At 42.1% G+C, this 26,387-nt stretch overlaps 1 protein-coding gene and 1 pseudogene across 1 annotated transcript in view; one reads left to right on the top strand and one right to left on the bottom strand.

Annotated features, from left to right (window-relative positions):
* Nucleotides 1-1,874: 1,874 nt before the first annotated feature.
* LOC136327739 (U2 spliceosomal RNA) lies at nucleotides 1,875-2,007 on the bottom strand (annotated as a pseudogene).
* A 9,373-nt stretch (nucleotides 2,008-11,380) lies between these two features.
* Nucleotides 11,381-26,387, top strand: part of ADAMTS20 (ADAM metallopeptidase with thrombospondin type 1 motif 20) — a 223,736-nt gene continuing 208,729 nt past the window's right edge. The window contains exons 1-2 of the mRNA XM_066258150.1: nucleotides 11,381-11,716; nucleotides 12,313-12,674. Of these exons, the coding sequence (XP_066114247.1) occupies nucleotides 11,626-11,716; nucleotides 12,313-12,674 (453 nt within the window). The 5' untranslated portion in view covers nucleotides 11,381-11,625. The remainder of the gene's footprint in view (nucleotides 11,717-12,312; nucleotides 12,675-26,387) is intronic.

Raw genomic sequence — 26,387 nt, 5'->3', positions numbered from 1 at the left:
GTAAGTTTAAAAAGTTATATAGAAACACATAAGGTAACAAATATTACCCAAACTAAAGTTTTAGAGATAAAATTATAATACACGAGATAAAGTTAAGTTAAATAGGATTAACTGCAAATTAGACATGGCAGGACAAAAGATTAGTGAATTTAAAGACAGCAATAAAAATTATTCAAAATGAAACACAGAACGGAAGAAAGGATTAAAAAAACAAAACTTCAGAGAGTTGTGGGACAATTTCATGTTTCCTCATAAGTATATTATTGGAGTCCTTGAAGGAGAGGAGAAAGAGGGTAACAAAAATATATTAAAAAAATAATGGCCTCCCATTTTGAAAATTTTTTATTTTTTTTATTTTTCTGAAGCTGGAAATGGGGAGAGACAGTCAGACAGATTCCTGCATACGCCCAACCGGGATCCACCCGGCACGCCCACCAGGGGCAACGCTCTGCCCACCAGGGGGCGATGCTCTGCCCCTCCGGGGCATCGCTCTGCCACGACCAGAGCCACCCTAGCGCCTGGGGCAGAGGCCAAGGAGCCATCCCCAGCGCCCGGGCCATCTTTTGCTCCAATGGAGCCTTGGCTGCGGGAGGGGAAGAGAGAGACAGAGAGGAAGGGGGGGGTGGAGAAGCAAATGGGCGCTTCTCCTGTGTGCCCTGGCCGGGAAACGAACCCGGGTCCCCGGCATGCCAGGCCGACACTCTACCGCTGAGCCAACCGGCCAGGCAATTTTGAAATTTTGATAAAAATAATAAAATCACAGTCCCAAAAAAACTCAATGAACTCTATACACAAGAAACATGAGAAAAATCACAAGGCCCACCATAAAGACAATTGCATAAAACTGTTCAACCAGAGAAAAATCTTAAAAACCAATTACAATAAGAAATATCCTATGTACAACAGATAAAAACGACAATTTTTTTTTTGTTTAGAAAAAACTCAGGAAGAAGAGAGTAGATAAAAACTTTAAAGTACTAAAAGAAAAAACACCTTAACCTGGAATTCTATACCCATAAAAAAAAAAGGTTTAAAAATAAAAGTCAAAAAAGACTTAAAAACATACAAATATTGAAAGAATGCATCATCACCACACCTATATTATAAGAAATGTTAAAAACAAAAGGAAAATGATGCCAGATGGAAATAACTGTTTATTTTATTATTTTTATTTTTATTCAGCAAGAGGAGGGGAGGCAGAGACAGACTCCTGCATGGACTCCAACTGGGATCCACCTGGCAAGCCCAGTAGTGGGCGGTGCTCTACCCATCTCAGCAACTGAGCTCTTCTTAGGGCCTGAGGCAGAAGCCATGGATCCATCCTCAGTGCCTGAGGCCAACACACTCCAATTGAGCCATGGCTGCAGGAGGGGGAGAGAGAGAAAGAGGGAGAAAGAAAGAGGAGAGAGGGGGAGGGGTGGAGAAGCAAATGGGCACTTCTCCTGTGTTCCCTGACTGGGAATTGAACCTGGGACAACCACACACCAGCCTGAGGCTCTACAACAGAGCCAACTGGCCAGGGCCAAAAATAACTGTTTAAATAAAAATGACAGCATTGCAATATGGAATTTATAACATAAACAAAAGTTAAATGTATGGTGAGAATGGCACAAGGTAAGAGGAAAGATATTGAATTGGCACACTATCACTTGAAGGTAGACAGATAAATTTAAAAAATATACTATAAATTCTAAGGTAACCACCTATATAACAAAAGAAAGTTATATTTAACAAAGGAGATTAAATGGAATGACAAAACACATTCATGTAATCCAAAAAAAGGCAGAAAAAGAAAAAAGGAATAGAAAAAAATATAAAACAAATAGCAGGATAATAAACTTGATTGTAAACATTATTATATTAAATGTAAATGGTAAAGATATCCTAATTAAAAGACAGAAATGATTAGATTGCTGGTAATTTGCCTAATTCTCCTTGGTTATATAAATTTCAATATTAGTACTTGCTTATCTACACTTGATCTTAGCCAAAAGGCCGAGAAGCGATGTATTTGCTTATCTAATGAATACTTAATTTATTTCTGTTCAGTGGGGACAAGCATTTGGTGTTGGAGATACCTCCTCAAACAGACTGTCTATAGTTTCTCCTCACATTGTCCTTAACTTATGGTACTGAATGTAGATAAGTAAATAAAAAATTAGAAAAGAGTGTAAAAGTGGTTGGGAAAAGGAATTTGATTCTTCCCTGCATACCCAGAAACAACACAATGGTATAAAAATGATTAACACTGTTTGAGGAAAGCCAAGGCCCCAAGTGACTTTCTATTCCCATCCTGAGGAAGTGGTCCAAGCATACATGACTGAAGGCAGTCGCATCCAGAGAAGGCTCAAAACCACGAAGCGTGGCCCAACTGGAGCTTTCTGCAGGTCAGGAATCAGACACATCAGATTGTGTGGTGTTATGTCTCAGAAAGGGCAAGAGAAATCTAATCAGTTTTGCAAAACTAAATAATAAAATTGTGTACTGTGTTTTGCTGGTTAGTTTCTCATGTATGATGTCATGTTTCTGCTTAATAAATGGGATAGCTAATCTCTCCAAGGCACCTGAATCCAGGAGAGATTGGGGCCCTCCACTTGCAGTATTGTTGCTACCTCATTCCTTTGTGGCTCCTCTTCATGAGATCCTGAATATAACAACAAATGGCACCTGAACAGGGAACATGAGGAGGAAATAAGTCTTCAAGACTGCTTCTAATTTTCAGCCCAAAGGAACCAAAGGGATTCATGTGGACAGGTAAGTCCCTACTCTGGGATAGTGGAGCAATTGGGAATTCCCCATCAGGTGACTACAAAGTCTATGCCTATTCGCAGTTGCTTAAGAGATTGTTATATAGTCCCGAAGTCAAAGTTAAGAAAGAAACTTTACATGAACTATGGTATTTAGTTAGAAGGCACTGTTATTGGTTTACCACCACAGGAAAAAACTTACTTAATTTATGACAGTGGAGAGTAGTAATGAAGTTTCTCTGGAGAGCTCATCAGAGTGGAGAAATCATTCCTTTAAAAGGCTGGTCCGATGGTAGTGGGTTATCAGAACTTATTAACTTGTTTGCTGCTCAGCTGGATTTGGGGTGGAGGAGAGGTCTCAGCATGGTCAACCTAAACTGCCAGTTGTAGCAGCTATAGAATTTGAGAATGGATAGGAAACTCGGGTATTAGGAAAGTTATAGCTTTTCCGGTTATGGCCTGATTTTCTTTAATGTTTTAGATACAATCCTCTGAACTATCATTTTGTTTCTTTCTTATTCTTTTTTTTTTAATTTTTTTTCCTGGATTTTTCTGAAGCTGGAAACAGGGAGAGACAGTCAGACAGACTCCTGCATGCGCCCAACCGGGATCCACTCAGCACGCCCACCAGGGGCGATGCTCTGCCCCTCCGGGACGTCGCTCTGCCATGACCAGAGCCACTCTAGTGCCTGGGGCAGAGGCCAAGGAGCCATCCCCAGTGCCTGGGCCATCCCTGCTCCAATGGAGCCTCGGCTGTGGCAGGGGAAGAGAGAGACAGAGAGGAAGGAGGGGGGGGTGGAGAAGCAAATGGGCGCTTCTCCTATGTGCCCTGGCCGGGAATCGAACCCGGGTCCCCCGCATGCCAGGCTGACACTCTACCGCTGAGCCAACCGGCCAGGGCCTCTTTCTTATTCTTTGCCTGAAAACTTAGACGGGGGACTCCTGATGGATCCAATTACAAAATCTCTCAGTGGCTGTGAGTTGTTTTTTGTCTTGGAGAGATTTTGATTAGTCCCATCCATCTTTAGTCTCTGTCAGAAAATGCCCTAAGATTAGGCAGGTATCTTTCTAGTCTGATTGTGTTCTGAAATTCTGGGTTTCTCTCTGGTTTGTCTGGTTTGGCTGATTCTAGTTTGTTTAGTTTTTGTTTGATGTTCTCTAAAATGTAATTTTTTAAGGTCTGAATTAAGTTCTTGCATGCAAAAATTGAAGATGTCTGCTCTTATATTGAAAAAATAGTTTCATCTCTACATTTTGCTTTAAAATTGGAACTTGTAAAGAGCACTCATTTAAATTTAAATTGAATGGAATGTGAATCCTTAAGACTTGCTAATTTGGTTAGTGCATTGTGAGATATATTCAGAGTTAGAAGTCAAATAGTAATTCAAGTATTAGGATTAATCAAAGTATTGTGTTATACTTGTGTCTTGTTTGTGTGTAAAGATGTGCTCAGATATGTGAAACAAAGAAATTAAGCAAAATTAAGCAGGGCCCTAATAAGTCATTTCAAAAATTTATCTCAAGTGCTTCAGGCAGTTGGCTGCTTGTCAGGCCGCATCCTGCAAAAAGAGTGACTTAACATTCTGACACAGAGGTTCAACATGGTACTAATCCTTTCAAAACTGACTAAGATAACTGGCCTCTGTCTCCTCCTTCTGTTGTTGGGAGATGTTAGCTTGGACTGTTCTTTCAACAGCGAAATATTTACAATTTATAACTTGGTGGGAGAATCAGGCTCATAATCAAGCTAATTGGAATGCTAACGCTAACTCTCCTGCTAATATTGATATTACACAAGATGAGTTTTTTGAACAGGGACAGTTTGCTGATTTACAACAGCAACGTGGGCAAAATAGGGGGGCAAGGATTTGCTCTTATCTCCACAGATATGGGAAACCAGTAGATACCTTCCAGAAAATTGAAGCCTTGGCATGAGTTGGAAGTGAAAGAGAGGGAGATTTAACATCTTTGAGCCACCAGAAGAAGAAATAGAGAGACTAAACCTAGAGCCAAAGGTTATCGGAGAAGTGAAGGTGAAGATAACAGCAACACAAAAAGCTGAACAGCCCACTTATGGGCAACTGAAGAAACTTACCCAGGCAGGAGGCAGAAAATGTTTTAATTGGGACTAAGACTCCAAAAACATCCTTGACTCTGTTTCTGGCAATGTTGGTTTTTGTGTCTATAACAGTAAGTGGAACTATTTTTATTGGATTTATATTCCTAATCCTCCTTTAAATAGACCTGTTCATTGGAAAGACACCCCTTTTTTCTGTTTATGTTAATAATTATTTGGCTTCCATGACCATTTGACAGCCGTGGACCCTTAAGGCCTGAAGAGGAAGGACAGGTTACATCAAATTATACTATGGGCTCAGATGGATTACTCATTTGTATAGGTGCAGGAGAATATTGCTTAAAGATAAAATAACATGGTTGATTACCTACTATACAAAATGGGTCACATCACCTTATTCTATATATATTACAAGGGTGGACCTTTCAGACTTATGTATGCCTACCTTATATGTTCATGATTGGTCCTGTGTTCTGGAATGAATCAATTAATCTCATTACCTGTGTGAATTGTCCTTTTCATACATGTCTCGATTCCTCTATTAATTATATATAATCAATCTGTTGATTCTGTTGTCTATACTTAAAGCCAGAACAGGAGTCTGGATCCCTGTTCAGATGCAGAAACAATGGCAAAACTTGCCTGAAATATATTTAATAGATAAGGCTCTAAAAAAGATATAAATGACACTTGCAGAGAAAAGTTGAAATTGCTTTCTAGCACACTTTATTAAGTAGTATTATCTGTATTCAATTATCTGAACTAAACCGTTAAACATTTGCAATTATTAGGAGCTTCTACAATAAGCACATTAATTGTCATTGTTGTTTTATGTTTTTGTATTTGCTTAGTCTGAAGAAAGAGTAGAAGTGACTTGTGTCGTTCTGGAGGACGAGCCTCCTTGTATACCATAATGTTGCAGATTGAGTTTAAGAAAAAGAGGGGAGATGTTGGAGGAAAGCCAAAGCACCGAGTGACTTTCTGTTCCCATCCTGAGGATGTGAAGGTTGAGCCCAAGCATATATGACTGAAGGCAGTCGCGTCCAGAGAAGGCTCAAGACCGTGATGCTTAGCCCAGCTGGAGCTTTCTGTAGGTCAGGAATCAGACACAGCAGATTGTGTGGTGTTATGTCTCAGAAAGGGCAAGAGAAATCTAATCAGTTTTGCAAAACTAAATAATAAAATTGTGTACTGTGTTTTGCTGGTTAGTTTCTCATGCATGATGTCATGTTTCTGCTTAATAAATGGGATAGCTGATCTCTCCAAGGCACCTGAATCCAGGAGAGATTGGGGTCCTCCACTTGCAGTATTGTTGCTACCTCATTCCTTTGTGGCTCATTTTCATGAGATCCTGAATACAAAAACAAAGACAGTGACTACAGCTTGTACCATTTTAATTACAACGATAAGTAATTTCCCACACTTGCTACAACATATTAAGAGACTTACTAAACCATTGGCCATTTGTAATTAAAAGTGGAGCGGCATCTATGAGATCTCCTGACAAATCTCCTGTGTGCATTTACCATTTCCCAGTTTTCTCCCTCAGGTCAATGGGTCTCAATTTGGGCCAATTTTTCTCCCATGGGACATTTGACAGTGTGAAAATGTCCTTTGGTTGTTACAACACAGGTGGGGACTGGCATCAAGTGTGTAGAGGCCAGGAATGCTGCTTAACTTTCTACAATGCACATGGCTGTACCCATAACAACAAATCACATAAATCAAAAAAAGTCAATATAGTGCCTTGGTTGAGAGACCCTGAACTTGGGTGACCAGTTCATCCCAGTTTGCACAGGACTTCCCAAATTTTAACACTGAAAGTCTAGTGTCTCAGAAAATTTCCTACTCTCAAGTAAACAGTAAGATTGATCATTCTAGCTAGATAGTAGCTAGATAGATAGATCATTCCTAGCTACTATTATTAGAAAAGCAGTCTGTATACAAATAATTGTTCCTTTGGTATGAATATTTGGTAATGGAATATCAATCATAATCAGCACAAATATGAAATGAGCACATATTTTGTCCAGTGTTAAGCCAAGTATATTACTTGTGTGATCTCTTTTAATCACTTTAACAATTGCATGAATTATTATTACTTCCATTTATAACTGATAAAATATAAGGTTATGGAATTTACATAAATTATTGAAAATTACACATCTAGTTATGATAGAATTAGGATTATAAAACAAGAACTATCTTGTGTATAATGAATATAGTAAGCATATTCTTGCTTTGAAAAATTGGAAATACTTTTTTTACACTGTGCCAACCACATAGTATAGCTTTATTTATAGTGATTATTGTCAGAATAATAAATTAAGCAAAATTATATTTTATATAAATACGGCTTTCATTTTCTAAGTTGCTGGTTACAAAAGTACAAGTACAATCTTTTTTTTTTTTTTTAAATAAGTATAGAAATGAAAACCAAAGTGTAATTCTGGTGGCCGAGGCCAGGAAGTTTTACATTGGATTCAGTTAGATGGTAGAAAAACTGTGGAGCTGGAAAGGATTGGCCCATTCCATTTAATAAAGTCTCACAATGGTGGACAAACACACAGGCAGGGGAAACGCCTCTCAGGCAAACAAATCGCAAAATGGCCCATCACAGAGGCAGGCAGGCAATCCACTCATCCACAATTCCCAATCTCTCTGGAGTGCAAGCATTCATAACCTTATATAGGCTTTACACATGTGCTGCTACACACCCATGCACCAATCAGGCGAAGTGCTTGCAGTTGGTAACCCCGCGGGTAAGCCTAACAGAGCTGCCTCACATTCCACCCCTTTAGGGTTGCTTGCCTCACAATAGGTACATTACATACATTCCAAAAATGACCATTACAAAGGTGCCCTTCACAATGTCTCCCTGAGCGCTCTGCCCAGGGAGGTAACTGGAGGCCCACCTCCAACTCCTCACCACATATTGCCAACAAGGCCACTCATCTTAGGTGGGGGGCCTGTACAGTCCAGGGCCATGTCCATTGAAACCAAAAATGTCCTTAGTGCATCTCTGCAACTGGGTTAGAGCAGCTTCCTGTTGCAGGAGGGTGTCCATAAGAGCTGCCCCTCCCCATTCAGGGTCTCTTATACTGTCCAAGGTGGCATGTCCATCCAACAAGGGAGCTGGTGTCCCCCTTAGGTTGCAGTCCAAGAGTCAGTCCATGATAGACAGCCCAGTTGTCTGTACAAATCACCAAGGTAAAGCTCCATTACAGGAAACTAGGCTCACATAGGGCCTCAGGCCTCCCCCCATCCCTGCCATCACAGCAGCTCACTGCCCCAAGGAGGAGCACATGGCAACAGTGGCCTACCTCTCCACCTCTGCTCCAGAGAGCATGGTGCCATCCACCCTACTCCCCATAATCTCAGCAAACCTACCAGGGGCTCAATAGGTACTCTTTGCTGCTGGGTTTTTACCTTCTGGACGACCACTAGCCAAGCTCTGAGTGTGTAGATGGCAGCTTCAGCCCAAGCCTCCTCATCCTCAGAAGAGGAGCTGGAAATGCCCGCTCCCGCTAACTCAGAGCCACTCCGCCAGCACAGCTCCATCTTCAGCTCTTGCAGCTGCTGGCTGCTGGTCTGAAGCTGAACCTGCAGTTGTTCCTCCAACAGCTGCTGCTGCCAACATTCATCTTCCAGGACAAACTGCAACTCATGAACCTATTCAGCCTCCTCCAGCGCTCACACAAGTTCAAACTGTTGCTGCCGCTGGGTCCACACTCACCCTGCAGCTCTCGACCTCAGGCTACCTCTTGTACAGAGCTCTTGGTTTCCTCTCATAGGGCTTTAAAAAAAAGCCAGCCCACCGTCTCCAAAAGGACAGACATGGGGAGCCATAACAATGACAAGTCCTCTACCCCACCTCTCTAAGGGTGGCTGTGGCTCCATACCCATCTGCTCCGAATCCTGCCGGCTATGCCATATGTAATGCTGGTGGCTGAGGCCAGGCAGGTTCACAGTGGATTTGGGCAGATGGTAGAAAAACTGCAGAGCTGGAAAGGGTTGGGCCATTCTTTTTAATAAAGTATCACAAAGGTGGACAAGCACACAGGCAGGGGAAACTGTCTCTCAAGCAAACAAAGAGCAAAATGGCCCTTCACAGCAGCAGGCTAGCAGGCTGGCTGGTTGGCAGGCAGGCAATCCACACATCCACGATCTCCAATCTCTCTCGAGTGCAAGCACCTTATATAGGCCATACAACTTCACGCTGCTACGCTGGTAACCCCACGAGCAAGCTTAACACAGCTGTCCCACACAAAGAGATTTGCTTTAACTGGTTATGTGATCTGAGTGAATTACTTTATGTTAGTAATGGGGGGGGGATTTCAAACTTAATAGGTTAACATTTCTGAAGTGCCATGTAGAGTGCTGAGCCTGTTCATGAAATTTTATAAGTGGTAGCTGTAATGAGCATTGTGAGAAATTGCTTGATTTGAATGACATAGATTAGGTTATTGCTGACATTAGTAGGGGATGAGAAAGGGAGAGAGAAACAATGGGAATATCCTAACAGTTATAGTCTAGTATAATGAAAAGACTTTGGAGTCAGAAAGGATTTGTGGAACTCCACCTTATTTACTTAGATATGATATGGAAAGGTAACATTTATCTCCTATGAAATGAGGGAAATAGTGCTCTTTCCTAAACATTGTAAAGATTATAATGACATATCATATTCATCCCATACATCTTCCCATTATTTTTAAAAAGAAAAAGAAATAAACAACTCTATTCTTTGAACAGTGTTTTCAAATAGTTAAAGCAGGCTGAAAATCAAATACTCCATTACAAATACTACTTTGAATGACATTCAGTGATGGAAATGAAATATCTATTTTGCCTGTAGCCAGCAGTCAGATAGCCAATTAAACAGGTGCAGTTCTATTTTCTGTTATTTGCATGGGGGAAGGCATGGCTCCTACTGTAAAGATGCATTCAGAGCTGCATTTGGAGCTGCAATGTAATTAAAATGACTAAATTATAATGCACTGAAGATAACCACTAAATAGACAAGTGTGGGTAAAGTCTGCTTTTGTTTTCTTTAGGGCAACAGTACACTTAACACAGAAAAACGCCAGTAGGAGCCTGTAATTCTGTAATGAGTGAAATGACCCTTGTGAGGAAGGGATACAAAAGTAGGGGATTGATTGTGGAAGAATTACTATCCAAGCTTGGTAAGCTCCTTGGTCAAAGTAAGATGAAACTCTCCTTCCCTGAATAAGATTGTTCCATGTTTGTGGGGAACAAGAGGTGGAGTAAGTGCATGATGTAAAAGTACAGAAGCATGCCACCTAGGTCAATTCAAAGCAAACAGAAATTTCCTTGTCGAGCGCTCAGAGAAGAAAGGACAGCCAGGGACTAAATTGAGAGTATATTCCTTTGTGTTTGTGAAGATTTACCCATATATCCCTCCAAATTTTCTTTCATTTTCTATCTCCCCCTTGGTTGGATGTCAAGGCAATCTGACTACTCCCTTCTCTTGTGTTTTCATACTAGTTATAGAGAGAAACAATGACGAAACCTGCAAATCAAACAGGTGATGCTAGGAAATGAGAAGGTAGTTCTGAAATGTGATTGCTTTCTGTTGAGGTCCTTCCAATTTCACAGACACCAGGTGACACAAGTGGATTCAGAGTTACAATAATTGTTTAAGTAGGTAATTGTGGGGGCCATTCGGATATTACATATGACTAAAATATGATCAGTTAAAAAAAAGTAAAACTATCAGCAGAAAGCCAATAAAAATGTTGACTCACAAGCAGGGGCAGATACAAGTTTTGTGGGGCTCAACGTTTATGGTATTTTGGGCCCTTTTATATACCCATTAAATACAAACAATGAATATTAAAAGAACAAAATTACAGCAAGTAACTTTTGAGACTGAGAGCCTTTTTCCTTCGAATTTCGAATTTCTTTAGACAATTTCCAGAAATCCCCACTCAGAAGTGTTTGCTGATAGCAATCCTAGCTTCTCAGTACTTGAGGGGAAACATCCAACAACTCCTAGGACAACCCAGGGGCTCTTGCAAATGAGGCCTGGTTATTAAGCTTCGTTGGTAGCATCCTCTGCCTACAAGACCTTCCCGCTGTAACTTATTTTACCTTGTTTGAGAAGCCTAAAGTTACCGTGAAACATAAACAACAGAAACTTTCCATCTAATGCTTGTTATTTCACTGAAAACCTCACACACTTATCATCCTTCGACCTCCGCTTTGCAGCTTGTACCACCAGTCTTTGGTTTTACAGGTACCGGGATGGTGTCCAGCTAGGTCTCGGGCTACTCCCACAGCCTGAACCCGCGGGGACCGCACTCCGCGGGGGGCTGGAGGATAGGGGGTGGGCTGCGCGCCCGAGGGCGAGCCTGGGCCGCGCCTCCCGCTGATTGGCCGGGCCCGGCCCCTGGGGGCGGGCTCTGCCCCGCACTGGCCCGACTCGGGGTGGCTATATTGGCACCGTTCCTGCTGGGTCGAGTCGCTTCCTCGCGCGGAGCTGAACCTAAGCAGAGGGCTTCTGAGGGCGGTGCTGGCGCAGGAAGCAGAGCGAGGCTGCCCAGAGCGAGGAGGGGGCTGAGGAGTTGCAGTGCGATGAAGCAGCGGCTCAGGGAGCGGAGGCTGGCGGTGTGGCGAGACCGGCCGGTCCGGGGCCGGGGCTGCTGCTCCGGAGGTTGCTGAGGCGCCGCGGCGGCCAGCGCGGAGAGCGGCGAGCGCGAAGGAGGAGAGGCAGCGGAACGCGGGGGTAGCCGGCTAACTGGGGTTGGCCTCCCGGGTTGGGATCTCCCGGGTGGAACCATGCGGGTGGCCAAGTGGCTGACGGGGCTGCTCTACCAGCTCTCGCTCTTCATCACCAGGTCTTGGGAAGTTCACTTTCACCCCAGGCAAGGTAAGGTCACCGCGCGGCGCCTTCAGCGGCGAGGTGGGGGCTTGGGGCCCGAATGGGACAGCCGAACGCAGTGGGGGGAGTAAGCAGCTTAGCCCGTTGTGGGGACACTGGCTGTGCGGGAGCTTCTGAGACCCCGGGATTGGTCGGCCTCCCAAGCATCCCGGGAGGTTGTGGCTGCTTCACGTTTCAAGGATTCGTGCGCGGGGGACTGGACTCCCTCCTGGGACCACGCGGTGGGGGCGCGTGTGGCAGGGTGGCGCGTGCGCCCGTATTGGACGAGTTGGCGGCGACAGGGAAGGGACGAGTGATGGGGGAAGGAGGTGGGCTGCTCAGGGTCAGGGGTGTCAGGGTCTGTGCTTGGCGAGGGTGGTACAAGTCGGGGGTGTGGGAAAGCAGAGCACTCACAGAGCGCACGTGTGTGTGTGCGCGCGCTCGCCATCCTGTGTGCATTTGTCGCGCCCCGGGGTGTATCGGGACTTGGGACCTTGGATCTTTGGCGGGGATGTTTGGTTGAAGAAGTTTGGGGCTGGGAGTTGGAAACACGTGTGTGTGTGGGTGGGGGTGGGGGCTCAATGGCCATATCGCTGTGGTTGCAGAAGCGCTGGTGAAGACACTGGCCTCGTACGAAGTGGTGACCCCCGCGCGGGTCAATGAGTTCGGCGAAGTGTTCCCTCAGAGCCACCACTTCAGTCGGAGGAAGCGCAGCTCCGAGGCGCTGGAGCCCACGCCGTTCAGGACCCACTACCGAATCAGCGCCTACGGGCAGCTGTTCCTGCTTAACCTGAGCGCGGACGCGGCCTTTCTGGCCGCCGGCTACACGGAGGTGCACTTGGGAGCCCCCGAGCGCGGGGCAGAGGAAGGCAACGCGGCACCTCCAGACCTGCGCCACTGCTTCTACCGCGGCCAGGTCAATGCTCGGGAGGATCACACAGCGGTCTTCAGCCTCTGTGGAGGCCTGGTAAGCTTCCTTGGGTCCTTATGACTTCCTTGGGATCCAGTCAAGGGCTCCGTTCAGGCAGCCAGCCATGCAATGGGTTTTTCTCAATTGGTGTTTGGTGATCCAAGAAATCGGAGTGGGTCGTTGAAGGGATTAACACCTAGATGAACCCAAGCCAGAGGCCACTCCTTCCTGTAGTGAGCGCATTGGAAAGAACAGCATGTCTACCTGCTGGGCAAAATGGACTCTACTGTGAAGAGCCCAGTGATTCCTGAAAGTGTCAAACAGAGGCTATGTTACTAAGTTAGGGAGGGGCCCAAGCCCTCTGCTGGAGTGAAGTTGGTTTCCCTTAGACACATCCATTCCTGACCATCTGTTGAAGCTGAACCCCTTGCATTTACTTAAATTTGTTCCTTGATTTTAGGATGATAGAAAGAAAAGAATGAAGAGACATATAACGAAAAGGGAGAGTTGATTTTCCATAGTATGTGGATGGTCACTGATCTGTGAAGTACAGCATAGGGAAGAATTTGAATCTGTTTAAAAGACATTCCATTTGAAAATGTAGTAGAGTATCTACAATGGCTTGGTGCCAGCAAATGGTCATTTGAATTACAAGAGTAAAAGATGGAGACTTTGTTTAAAAAAGAAAAAGAAAAAAACATCTTATCATGGAGAGAGGAAATTAAATAAAACACAGAATCCAGTATTTTGTTCCTCTCCCTCTAAAACAGGTTGTAAATTTTTTTGCCATAAAGTTCTTCAGCAGTCTGGAGAGAACCCAAGGTAGATAACATTTCTATTAAAACATATGAGCTCACTTCATCATTGATTTTTCTATAATTCCATGTTCAGGAAGAGACAACCACTAAGACTTTGGTTACAGTATTCTGGTGTTCTCAAGTAGTTTAGTTTTTAAAGCAAATTTTAGAGGAACAGTTGCAGAGCATCAATACTGTCTATTCTTTGATTAAGTAAAAAAATTGATAATAGTTCTCACCAGCCTACTGTACATGTAATACTTCCTCTCAGGTTAATTGATGTAAGATGTCTTCATGGGTGTGAATGTTGGTTATTACTGAGTAAATTTGGGAAGTCTCTTTGACTTTTTTTCTGTTATCTTGAGCTATATTTACATGAAATGCCTTCAGTTTTCTTTCTGTTGTGGATGAATGTAAAATGTTTGCAACATCAGAATGGCAGAAGCACACTAATACATACTTACATGGCTAACTATATATGTATATATATGTATATATGTATACACACACACACATATATATAAATGGAAAGAAAAATACTCTTTCATAGAACCTTTCAAAATGTTTAATTTGTCTGAGAAATTCTATATTTCCAAAAATTTATCATGGTCAGTATTTTTTAAATTGAATTTATTGGGGTGACAATGGTTAATAAAACCTCACACGTTTCAAGTGTACAATTCTATAAGACATCATCTGCATATGGCATTATGTGCTCACCACCTAAAGTCAGGTCTCTTTCCAGCACCATTTATCCCTCACTTTGCCATCTTCCACCTTCCCCACTTGCCTTTTTCCTCTGGTGATCACTATATTGTTTGAGTTTTTCTTTTTTTTCTTTGCTTAATCACTTTACCTTTTTCACCCAGTCCCCTAACCCCCTGCCCTTCTGACAGCTGTTAGTCTGTTCTCTGTATATATAATTGTTTCTATTTTGTTAACTTTTTTCATTGGATTCCACATATGAGTAAAATCATATATACTTGTCTTTCTCTGACTGGCTTATTTCACTTAGCATAATGATCTTCAGGTCCATCCATCCATCGCAAAAGGCAACAATTCCTTTTTTTTAAATTGTGTGTAGTATTCCTTTGTGTAAATGTACTACAGCTTTTTTATCCACTTATTTACTGATGGGCTGGGCACTTGGGTTGTTTCCAGATCTTGGCTAATGTAAACAATGCTGCAATGAACATCAGGGTGCATATATTATTATGTTTTTTCTTATTGCCCAATTGCTTTTGCTGGGACTTCAGTACTCCATGGAGTACAAGTGGTTAAAACAGACATCCCTGTCTTATTCTCAATCTTATGGGAAAAGCTTTTAGTTTTTGCCCATTGATTATGATATTGGCTGTGGGTTTGTCATACATGGCTTTTGTTATGTTGAGGTATGTTCTCTCTATTCCTACTTTGCTGAGAGTTTGTATTATAAATAGGTGCTAGATTTTATTAAATAATTTTTCTGCGTCTATTGATATGGTCATGTGATTTTTATCCTTCATTTTGCTTATATGATGTATCACATTAATTGATTTGTAGATATTGTACCAACCTTGCATGCCTGTAATAAATCCCACTTGGTCATGGTGTATGATCTTTTTAATGTATTGCCAGATCTGGTTTGCTAATATTTTGTTGAGGACTTTAACATCTATGTTTATCTGGGATATTGACCTATAATTTTTTTTATAGTGTCTTTATCTGGTTTTGAAATTATGATAATGCTGGCTTCATACAATGAGTTCAGGAGTCTTCCCACCCTTGAATTTTTAAAATAGTTTGAGAAGTATAGGTGTTCTTTTTAAATGTTTGGTAAAGATTGCCTGTGAAGCCATCTGGTCCAGGACTTGTCTTTGTTGGGAGATTTTTGATTAGTGCTTTAATTTCATTAGTTGTAATCAGTCTATTCAGCTTTTCTGATTCTTCCTGATTTCATTCTAGAAGATTGCATGTTTCTAGGAATTTATCCATTTTGTACAAAATGTCCATTTTGTTGCCATATAGTTTCTTACTTTTCTTTGTATGTCGATAGTATTAGTTGTTACTACTTCTCTTTCATTTCTGATTTTATTAATATTAGTCCTCTCTCTCTCTTTTTTTTTTTTTGAGTCTGGTTAAAGATGCATTAATTTTATTTTTCAAAGAACTAGCTCATAGTTTCTTTTTCTTTTTTTAATCTCTCTGTCATTTATTTCTGCTCTAATCTTTATTATTTCCTTCCTTCTACTTGCTCTGGGCTTTGTTGTTCTTTTCCTGGTTTTAGGTTTAGGGTTAGATTGTTTATTTGAGATTTTTCTTGCTATTTGAGGTGTGCCTGTAATAAATGCTGTGAACTTCCTTATCAGGACCGCTTTGGCTGTGTTCCATAGAATTTTGGGTTGTTTTGTTCTCATTTTCATTTGTTTCCAGTTATCTTTTGATTTTTTCCTTGATCTCCTCGTTAAGCCACTCATTGTTTAGTAACATCTTATTTAACCTCCCTGTCTTTGTGTGTTTTTCAGTTTTTTTTTTCTTGTGATTGATTTCTTGTTTCATGCTATTATGGTCAGAGAAGATGCTTGATATAATTTCAGTCTTTTAAAATTTATTGAGACTTAAATCTGTTTGTGTTAAAATTCGCTACTATATTACTGTCAATCTCTTCCTTATGTCCAGCAAGATTACTTTATTTAGTTGCTCCTATGTTGGGTACATATACGTCTATAAGTGTTATAGCTTCTTGTTGAATTGTCCTTCTTTGTCTCTTGCTATGGCCTTGACTTTGAAGTCTGTTTTGTTTGATACAGTTATTGTTACCCAGATTATTTTCTTTTCATTTCCATTTGCATGGAATGTCTTTTTTCATCCCTTTACTTTTAGCCTGTGTGTATCTTTTCTTCTGAGGTGAGTCTCTTGTAGACAGCATATATATGGGTATGTTTTCTTATCTATTCAGCTATCCTGTGTCTTTTGATTGGAGTATTTAATCTGTTTACATTTAAATTTTTTGTTGATAGGTACTTATTTATTGCCGTTTTACTTTTTACACCCGTGTTCCTTTATTTTTTTCCTTCTTCTTCTTAAATAAGGACCGTTAACATTTCTTGTGATACTGGTTTGGTGGTAATAAATTGCTTTAGTTTTTTTATTTTGTTGTGTGGGACGCTCTTTATTCTGCCTTCAATTTTAAATGATAACCTTGCTAGATAAAAAAGTCTTGATTGTAGGTCCTTGTTTGTCATCACTGAATATTTAATTCTAGTTGCTTCTGGCTTGAAGTATTTCTGTTGAGAAATCAACTGACAGAATTATGGGAGCTCTCTTGTAGTTAACTGTCTTTTTCTTGTTGCTGTTAAGTTTCTCTCTTTAGCTTTAACCTTTTCCATTTTAATTATGAAATGTCTTGGTGTGGGAATTATTGAGTTCATCTTGTTTCTCTGTGTTTCTTGGACTGGTGTGTTTTTTTCCTTCACTAAGTTAGGGAAATTTTCAGCTATTATTTCTTTACACAGTTTCTTGATCCCTTGCTCATGCTCTTCTCCTTCTGGTATCCCTATAATATGGATGTTGTTATGCTTAATGTCCCAGAGGTTCCTTAGACTTTTCTCATTAAAAAAAAATCATTCTGATGGGGTGTTTTCTGCTATCTTGTCCTCTGAATTATTGATTTGATCCTCTGCTTCATTTAACCTGCTGTTGATTCCTTTCAGTGTATTCTTCATTCCAGATAATGGATTCTTCATTTCTGACTGTTTCTTTTTTATGGTTTCTATGTTCATAGCCATTGTTTATAACTCTGTATCTGGCCTGACCAGGCGATGGCACAGTGGATAGAGCATTGGACTGGGATGCGGAGGACCCAGGTTCGAAACCCCGAGGTCTCTGGCTAGAGCACGGGGTCGCTGGCTTGAGCCCAAAGGTCACTGGTTTGAAGCCTAAGGTCACTGGCTTGGGCCCAAGGTTGCTGGTTTGAGCAAGAGGTCACTAGCTCTGCTGTTGCCCCCCTCATCAAGGCACTTATGAGAAAGCAATCAATGAACAACTAAGATGCTGCAATGAAGAATTGATGCTTCTCATCTCTCTCTTTCCCGTTTGTCCTTATCTGTCCCTCTCTTTGACTCTCTCTGTCAAAAAGAAAAGAAAAGAAAAAGTTAACTCTGCATCTGGGATTTTTCTTTCTTTCATTTGGGGCATAATTTTTTTTTTTTTTTTTTGGCAGAGACAGAGAGAGTCAGAGAGAGGGACAGATAGGGACAGATGGACAGGAAGGGAGAGAGATGAGAAACATCAATTCTTCGTTGTGATTCCTTAGTTGTACTTTGATTGATTTCTCATATGTGCCTTGACCCCAGGGGCTACAGCAGACCAAGTGACCCCTTGCTTGAGCCAGCGACCTTGGGCTCAAGCTGGTGAGCCTTGCTCAAGCCAGATGAGCCTGCATTCAAGCCGGCGACCTCGGGGTTTTGAACCTGAGTCCTCCGTGTCCCAGTCCAATGCTCTATCCACTGTGCCACCCTCTGCTCAGGCTGGGGCATAATTCTTTATCTTACCATATTGTCTGCCTTTTAGTGTTTATGTATTAGGTAGATCTTCTATTACTTCCCAACTTATTATGATGACTTTATGATGTAGGTATCTTGTGGGGCTCATTGGTGCATTATTTCAGATCACTGTAACTAGGTGCTTCATGTATGTTGTTTGTATTGGTTATGTGCACCCGGTTCCTGTTGTAGTTGAGTCTTGAATGCTGTTGGTCTGTTCGTGGGTAGAGTTCACCCTCAGGTTGGCTGGCTCTAAGGATAGTCCTCAATCACTATGTATGAGTCACTCTGCAGGGGCTTCCTCTACTCTCTCCAAGGCAGAATTGTTCCCAGAGGGGTCTGGTGCCTGCTGGAATCTCTTTTGCATATGCTGGTTGTGTGGCTAGTTGTGTCAAGCTCTGATGTGGTCTGAAGCTTACTACTGCTTGTATTGATTCTGGATATACTTGTGTAAGGTTCCAGTACAGTTCCACATCAGATGTTGTGTGTAATCTGCCTTGGGCTGTGTAAAGCCAGTATCTAAGGCCAGGGCCACCATCATAGCCGCCACCTGGCTCATGCAGGTTCGCATTGGATTCGGACAGTCGGTAAAGAAACAACGGAGCCAAAAACTGATAGGCCATTGTCTTTAATTCTAGCTTGCACCCGGCAGGCAAGTAAAAAACACACACTGGGCTCCAAAACCCACTCACATTCAGTGCTCACAAAGCCACTGACTAATCCGAGTTTCCTAGAATCAAAGGTTTCTAGCTCACCAGACTTATTCACCTCAGTTCCCCATCTCCTTCCTTATCCCAGATACAAACTCTATACAAACTGGCATCTCACTCAGCACTCCGCCATCTTGGCTACTTCTCCTGGCCACATGGCCTCTTTCTGCTCTTTGCTCTGCTCCCTCTGCTCTCTCATGCTAATCATCCCAGGAACCAAGAGAGCAAGCTCCCGCTCCGTCCCCATTTTATAGTGTAGAAATCCAAACCCTTAATCCAATATACAAAATAGGGAAGTCTCCAATACAAAGTCACTTCTCTGAGGCATGATTGGATTGTACCACTCCACATCAAAACGGGTGGGAAAGGCTTAATCCCAAAACCAAGCCCCAGGCTACAGGGATTCTGCCTGCCCACAGAGACACACATTAATATCACCTGGGCAACGGCCTCCACGTGGGCAGCGCCACCTTAACAAAGTGAGCATAATACATTTTATCTGCTCAACAGGCTGCCTGTCTGGTGCTACCATGCTATTCATTTTTTGTAGCTCCCTATACTGGGTGTTGGGCAGATAAAATATATTATGCTCACTTTGTTAAAGATGACGTTGCCCACGTGAGGCCATCGCCCAGGTGATATTAATGTGTGTTGAGAATCCTTGTAGCCTGGGGCTTGGTTTTGGGATTAAGCCTTTCCCACCCTTTTTGATGTAGGGCGGTACAATCCTATCATGCCTCAGAAAGTGACTTTGTATTAGAGACTTCCCTATTTTGTATATTGGATTAAAGGTTGTGAAGCTACACTATAAAATAGGGGCAGAACGGGAGCTGGGGCGCTCTTGGTTCCTGAGGTTATCATTAGAGGAGAGAGCAGAGCAGAGAACAGCAGAAGGAGGCCACGTGGAGTAGGCCAAGAGAAGCAGCCAAGATGGCGGAGTGCCGAGTGAGATGCCAGTTTGTGTAGAGTTTGTATTTGGGATAAGGAAGGAGATGGGGAACAGAGGTGAATAAGTCTGGTGAGCTAGAAACCTTTGATTCTAGGAAACTCGGATAAGTCAGTGGCTTTGTGAGCACTGAATGTGAGTGGGTTTTGGAGCCCAGTGTGTATTTTTACTTGCCCGCTGGGTGCAAGCTAGAATTAAAGACAATGGCCTATCAGTTTTTGGCTCCACTGTTTTTTTGCCGACTGTCCGAATCCAATGCGAACCTGCATGGGCTGGGCTGCTCTGATGGTGGCCCTGGCCTTGCCTGCTGGCTTTACACTGGGCATGTATGTCCATGGGAGGGTCCAACCTGTGCACAAGGGGCAGCTTCCTCCAGTTCTGCACTGGGAGGAATACCAGTGAGAGGTCCAAGGCTTCCTGAGATTTGCCTCCAACTGTTGGTTACTCCCCTAGCCCCTGATGTTGCCTGGACTTCCTCCAGAGCTTTTTGAACAAAGACTATAGAGTGGGCCCAGGGTGGCCTCGACAAACAGACCCTTTCTTTTTTTTTTTTTTTTAATAATTTTATTTTTTTAATGGGGTGACATCAATAAATCAGGATACATATATTCAAAGATAACAAGTCCAGGTTATCTTGTCGTTCAATAACCCTTTCACAAGGCATGAGTTTGGTAGGGTGTGGTGACCAGGGTTGGGAGGATGAGGCTAATTATTCCCCTAGTGAGATGCAGTATGGTTAGGCACTCAGTGAAGAGAAAGTAGCCCCTACTCCAGAGCCATACCACTCAATCTCTGCCAGAGTTTCCAACTCTAGCTTACCCAGGAGTATACTGCAGATTCAGGTTGGGTGTGGCCAGTTGTCCTCACTGTGGGAGCAAGCTCATCAGGGTGGGACTATGGGATCTAGGAGGACAGATCAAGAGTCTCCATTGAGGGTAGTGTCAGCCAAACCTTCAGAAGGAAGGCAAGTATTTGGCATGCCTCCTGCTCTGCAGCCATACAACCCAGACCCTGTCAGAGCCCCAGGCAGAAGAACCCTCTAAGAGAGATGTACTCTGAAGGTCAGAGCTCTAATAAGCACTCCCTTTCCTGCTTGGAATTGAGCTTAGCAGGGTGGGGACATTGGGGCTTGTGAGGACAGATTAAAGAAGTCTCCTACTGGGGGTGGTGCATGCCATGCCTTCAGGATGGAGGCAAGACTTACCTCCATTCCACAGCCACACAGCATAATGAGTGTCTGTCTCAAGCTTCTCCAGAAAGAAAGCACACCAAAGGTCCCTGTTGGGTGTAGCCAAGAGATGTTTCTGCAGGACTCATGCTTGGCCAGGGTGGTGTTGCCAGTAGTTGGAGGTTCAGGTTAGTGTACTGTACAGATAGGATGCACCACCCTAGGAAGATGGCACCTGAGGGTGATGTAGGAACTCAGGACCAGGACCTCAGTGGCTGATCCTCCAGATCCCTCCTGGGGCCACACCACATATATCTTTTCTTTATGACTCCCATGCACTCTGAGTCACCTTCCCTCTCTAGGAGCTCTGGGTGAGTGTCTGAGAGCAAATTCTCATGTCTTGGCTCTTTAAGGGAGCACCTGGGTTTCTAGTGACTCCCTCTTCCAGGTGGACAGAATCTCCACTGATTTTTGACTGCCAAATACTGTGCAGACTCCTCCTCTTCTCGGCCCTGGTACTCTGGGTAGGATATCTTGGTGTGAGGATGAGATCCCCTGCTTCTCTGGGGGAACCTTTGCAGCTGAGATACTTTACTGACAGCTGCCACATATGGGTACAGGCCCGTGGCCTCACTTGAGTCTCTGCCTTTCTTACCAGTCTCTATGTGGCGGCTTCTGTAAATTGTTGGTTTTAATACTCCTGTTCCTCTGTTTTTCAGTTGGTTATTCAGGTTGAATGCACTACAATTTAGCTGTAAATCTGGTTTGTCACTGGGAGGAGGTGAGTGTAGCTTCCACCTACTCTACAGTCACCTTAGAATCTCAATATGTTTTCTTGATTTAGTATTTTGCGGTATGGAGAAACATTCCAGATGGGAAGCATTATTAGGAGTGACATTTCTGCTCACATTGATTCATAATGTTATGTTGGCATAGTTCAAATTATTCAGTATCCCCTTTTGAAATCAGAAAGCAGTTGGAAATGTTTAAGTCTTAACAGGAATTCATCTTTTCTTGTCACTATCAGTTTGGATATAGTGGCCCAAGTTACCATGCATTATTATTCTGATTATGTATACAATTTGCTTTTGAGATACTTATTGATATATCAGAATTTAATTTGATTTCACATTTTAAAAACTTATTTTCATACCTATGTAACTGTTTCATCTTAATTTCTTTTTTTTTTTTTTCATTTTTCTGAAGCTGGAAACAGGGAGAGACAGTCAGACAGACTCCCGCATGCGCCCGACCGGGATCCACCCGGCCCGCCCACCAGGGGCGGTGCTCTGCCCCCCAGGGGGCGATGCTCTGCCCATCCTGGGCGTCGCCATATTGCGACCAGAGCCACTCTAGCGCCTGAGGCAGAGGCCACAGAGCCATGCCCAGCGCCCGGGCCATCTCTGCTCCAATGGAGCCTTGGCTGCGGGAGGGGAAGAGAGAGACAGAGAGGAAAGTGCGGCGGAGGGGTGGAGAAGCAAATGGGCGCTTCTCCTGTGTGCCCTGGCCGGGAATCGAACCCGGGTCCTCCGCACGTCATCTTAATTTCTTTATATTTGTAAGACTACATTGAGGATCTCAGTAATGGGAGAGATAGAAAATTTCCAATATTACAACAAATAATTAGAGCTATCAGGATCTAAAGATCCTGATATTTAGTAGTATGATTATCACCAATTATAAGTCTAAATTATTAAGATTAGTGACTTTTTATCTTTCTCATTTTTGATATTAGCACTAAAACAGATATATGTATATATATACATATATATTTGTATATTTTATTTCTACCCTATGTCATTAACTTTATTAGATTAATAATTTCATCAAATAGCAGAACTTCTGATAAGGTTTTAGAGTCCAATTTTTATATCAGATTCCTCTTTTTAGTCTCAGACATTAGATCCAGATAAAAAATTGTGGTACCCACAACCTGGTCCAGATGAATTGTTTGCAGGTCAATCTTGATACAATACCCCAGAGGTCAATAATGCTGGCCTTCTGTCCATGTTTCTATTTGCTTCCCAACTCATCTTTGGGATTTTGTGTTTGTGGCTCTGATGATCTAACGTTGACCTCTGTCAGTCCATGAAATCCTATGGTTGATGTTTATTGAAGAAGTTTTAGAATCAGTCTTACTAACTTAGATAAGTTCTCTTTTTTTTGTTTTTTGTTCTTTGTTTTATTTTAGTTTTGCTTTTAATTATGGATGGATATCACACTTAATCAAATGCTTTTCCTGAATATATTGAAATGAGCATGTAATTTCCTTATTTTTTTCCTGCTAATATGTGTTTTTCTTAATACGTTGCTGGATTTAAGCATTCAGTAACTAGTGATGAAAACTGACCCCATATAGGGGCATAAAGTGTTCTGAGATCTTTGTATCATTTGGGAAGAAGGTGGGAAAATCACACTGTTCTCCAGTTCTAGTTTCTGATGTTTTTTGTGCATTAGTCTCTTTGTAGCCTTCTGGTACCAGCAGCTAAATTTTGGGCCTGAGAACTTGTGGCCTTTCTTTGCTCAATTTGGGCTCACTGACTTACCATCTCTTGAACTCTCACTGGTGTTACATACTCTTCTGAGTTCTAGCTGCAATACCTATTTGATTTCTTATCTGGCTAATGCGTTCATTATGTAGCCCTCAGATCTGTATTCCACTTGGCTCCTGCTTTAGCACCCTCCCCATGTGGGGTGGTTTGGCAATGCTATTGGTCAGATCCCAGAACCCTCTAAGGGTCTGACACCCTCCATGGCATTTGAAAGTCAAGGGGCACTCGGTTCCTCCCTTTTCCAAACTCTGCCATGCCATACCTCTAATTTGCGTGCGTGCATATGTGTGTGTATGTGTTGGGGACTCTTTCAGAGGATGCCTTCCCTGAATCACACATAGCATGCTGAAACGCTTCTTTTGGCTGTCCTCTTAAAATATCTTAATGCCTTCTGTCCGTTAAGATCCTGATTCCCCAGTGGAGAAATGAGCACAAATACATCTTTCCACCTGTTTCCTTTGCCTCTATCACCCTTTTCTTCTGACACCTTTGAGTTCCTCTTTCACATCTTGTTTATCAACTCATTTCCCTTCCAGCTTTCTACTTGAGTAGCATGTACCTTTCCTTTTTTTAGTGGCTGTGAAGGAATGTGGCTTTTAGAGGAAAAGAATGAAACAAATTAATATTTTCAAAATATCAACCATTTTAGAAAATTGACACCCCGACATATATGTAGATTCTATTTAGTTGTTAATGTTGCTTTAACCCTAAACATGTGAACTAATGTTTTCTTTTATTTCTATATGGTTGTTTCCACTTTTAGAAATCTTTGTCTTTGCATGTTTTTCTCTTTCATTAAATCACTGAACCATAACTAGTAGTGTTAGTTTTTGTAAGTGCTTTGGGTCCAAGAACCAGAAAGGGCTAAGAGTCTGCCAGAAATTATTTCATGTGTATATAATGTTTAGTTTTTTAAAATCACAATATTTGTTCTTTCTCATAAGTATAGTATTTATCATATAATTCAAACATTTTTGAATAGAAATGTACTTACACATTTCTAGAGTCTATGGTAGATATATGAAAATGGAGCTGAATTCTAAAATTACCTGTAAATAATGTACTGGCTAATGAGACTTTATTTTCAGTTCGTTGAGTACATTGATACAGAATATATAATATCAGGTCTTAATATTCATATATTCAACTCTAAACTTTATTTTCATGGTTATAGTATTGACCTTCTCATAATGTTGGTACATGCTTGTCAAAGTAGAGATCAGTATTTGATGTTAGTGTATTTTAGGGAGTATACTGGTCAGGACAGCATGTATAAATTGTGTAGAGGCCACGACCCCTGCGCTCTACTCACCCTCTTCTCATATTACCTGGTAGGTTCCCTTCTCCCAAAGGCTCTCAGGGACCAACCTTACTTCTAAGACAGTTAAGTTCACCATTTCTTGGTGGGATTTAAAGCAGTGCAATCTTTTTGGTTGAAAGGAACAGTTTCCAGATGTAACAAAACCAGACATTGCATCTGGCTTATACAATATTCTCAAGAGCAGCTTGCAGTGGCTGTGTGTTCTTTTTTTTTGAAGTTTTTTACATGAACCATTCTGCAGCATGTCAGACACTAATGCTCTCTGATGACTGATTATTGAGTTGCTATACTACTTGTTCAGACAAGAAATAATTGTATGGAAACTATCAGTGTCTTTACTAGTTTTTGTCTAATCTGGGAAATTTTTATTTATTTTTTGTGTTTTGATTTCTTTTTAAAAGCTTTTTTATTGTTTTTAATTTACTGTGTTAACATGGATGCAAGTGTCCAACTTAATATAACACCCTCACCTCCCACCCCCGTGCCCCCCATTATACCTCCTTTTCTTCTATTCTCCTAACTCCCTCCCCCCTTCCCTCGGGGATTTTACTGTCCTGTTCTCTATCTGTGTGTTATGTGTGTTGTGTGTGTGTGTGTGTGTGTATATAATTTCATTAATTCCTTCACTTTTCTCTGATTCAATCCCCTCATCCCCCTTCCCTCTGACAGCTGTCCCTCCGCTCCCTGTGACCCTATCTCTGCCTCTATTCCATTCCTCAGTTCACTTTGTTCATTAGATTCCACATATAAGTGAGATCATATGATATTTGTCTTTCTCTGCCTGGCTTATTTCACTTAGCATAATAAACTCCAGGTCCATCCATGCTGTCGCAAAAGGTAAGATTTTCTTCTTTTTCATGACCATGTAGTATTCCATTGTGTATATGTACCACAGCTTTTTAATCCACTCGTCCACTGACAGACACTTGGGCTATTTCCAGATCCTGGCTATTCTAAATAATGCTGCAATAAACATGGTGGCACAAATTTTCTTTTGAATAAGTGATTTGGTATTTTAGGATATATTCCTAAAAGTGGGATAGCAGGGTCAAAAGGCAATTCCATTTTTAATTTTTTGAGGAAACACCATACATTTTCCACAGTGGCTACACATATCTGCATTCTCTGCTGTGCAGGAGGGCTCTCTTTTCTTTGGACCCTCGCCAGCATTTATTGTGTATTGATTTGTTAATGAACACCATTCTGACAGGTATGAGGTGGTATCTCATTGTAGTTTCAATGTACATTTCTCTGATGATTAGTGATGTTGAACATTTTTTCATATGCCTATTGGCCATCTGTATGTCCTCTTTGGAGAAGTGTCTATTTAGTTCTTTTGCCCATATTTTAAAATAACTTATTTATTTATTTATTCATTCATTTACAGAGAGAGAGTCAGAGAGGGATACATAGGAACAGACAGACAGGTATGGGGAGAACGATGAGAAGCATCAATCATAAGTTTTTTGTTGCAACACCTTAGTTGTTCATTGATTGCTTTCTCATATGTGCCTTGGCCATGGGCCTTCAGCAGACCGAGTAACCCCTTGCTTGAGCCAGTGACCTTGGGCTCAAGCTGGTGAACCTTGCTCAAACCAGATGAGCCTGCACCCAAGCTGGAGACCTCGGGGTCTCGAACCTGGGTCCTCTGTATCCCAGTCTGATGCTCTATCCACTGCGCCACCGCCTGGTCAGTGCCCATTTTAAAAATTGGATTGTTTACCTTCCTGGTGTTGAGTTTTAGAAGTTCTTT

This window comes from Saccopteryx bilineata, chromosome 2 (genome assembly GCF_036850765.1).
Source record: "Saccopteryx bilineata isolate mSacBil1 chromosome 2, mSacBil1_pri_phased_curated, whole genome shotgun sequence".
In the NCBI taxonomy this organism is placed as follows: Eukaryota; Metazoa; Chordata; class Mammalia; order Chiroptera; family Emballonuridae; genus Saccopteryx; species Saccopteryx bilineata.
This window is presented reverse-complemented; position numbering and strand designations above follow the sequence as displayed.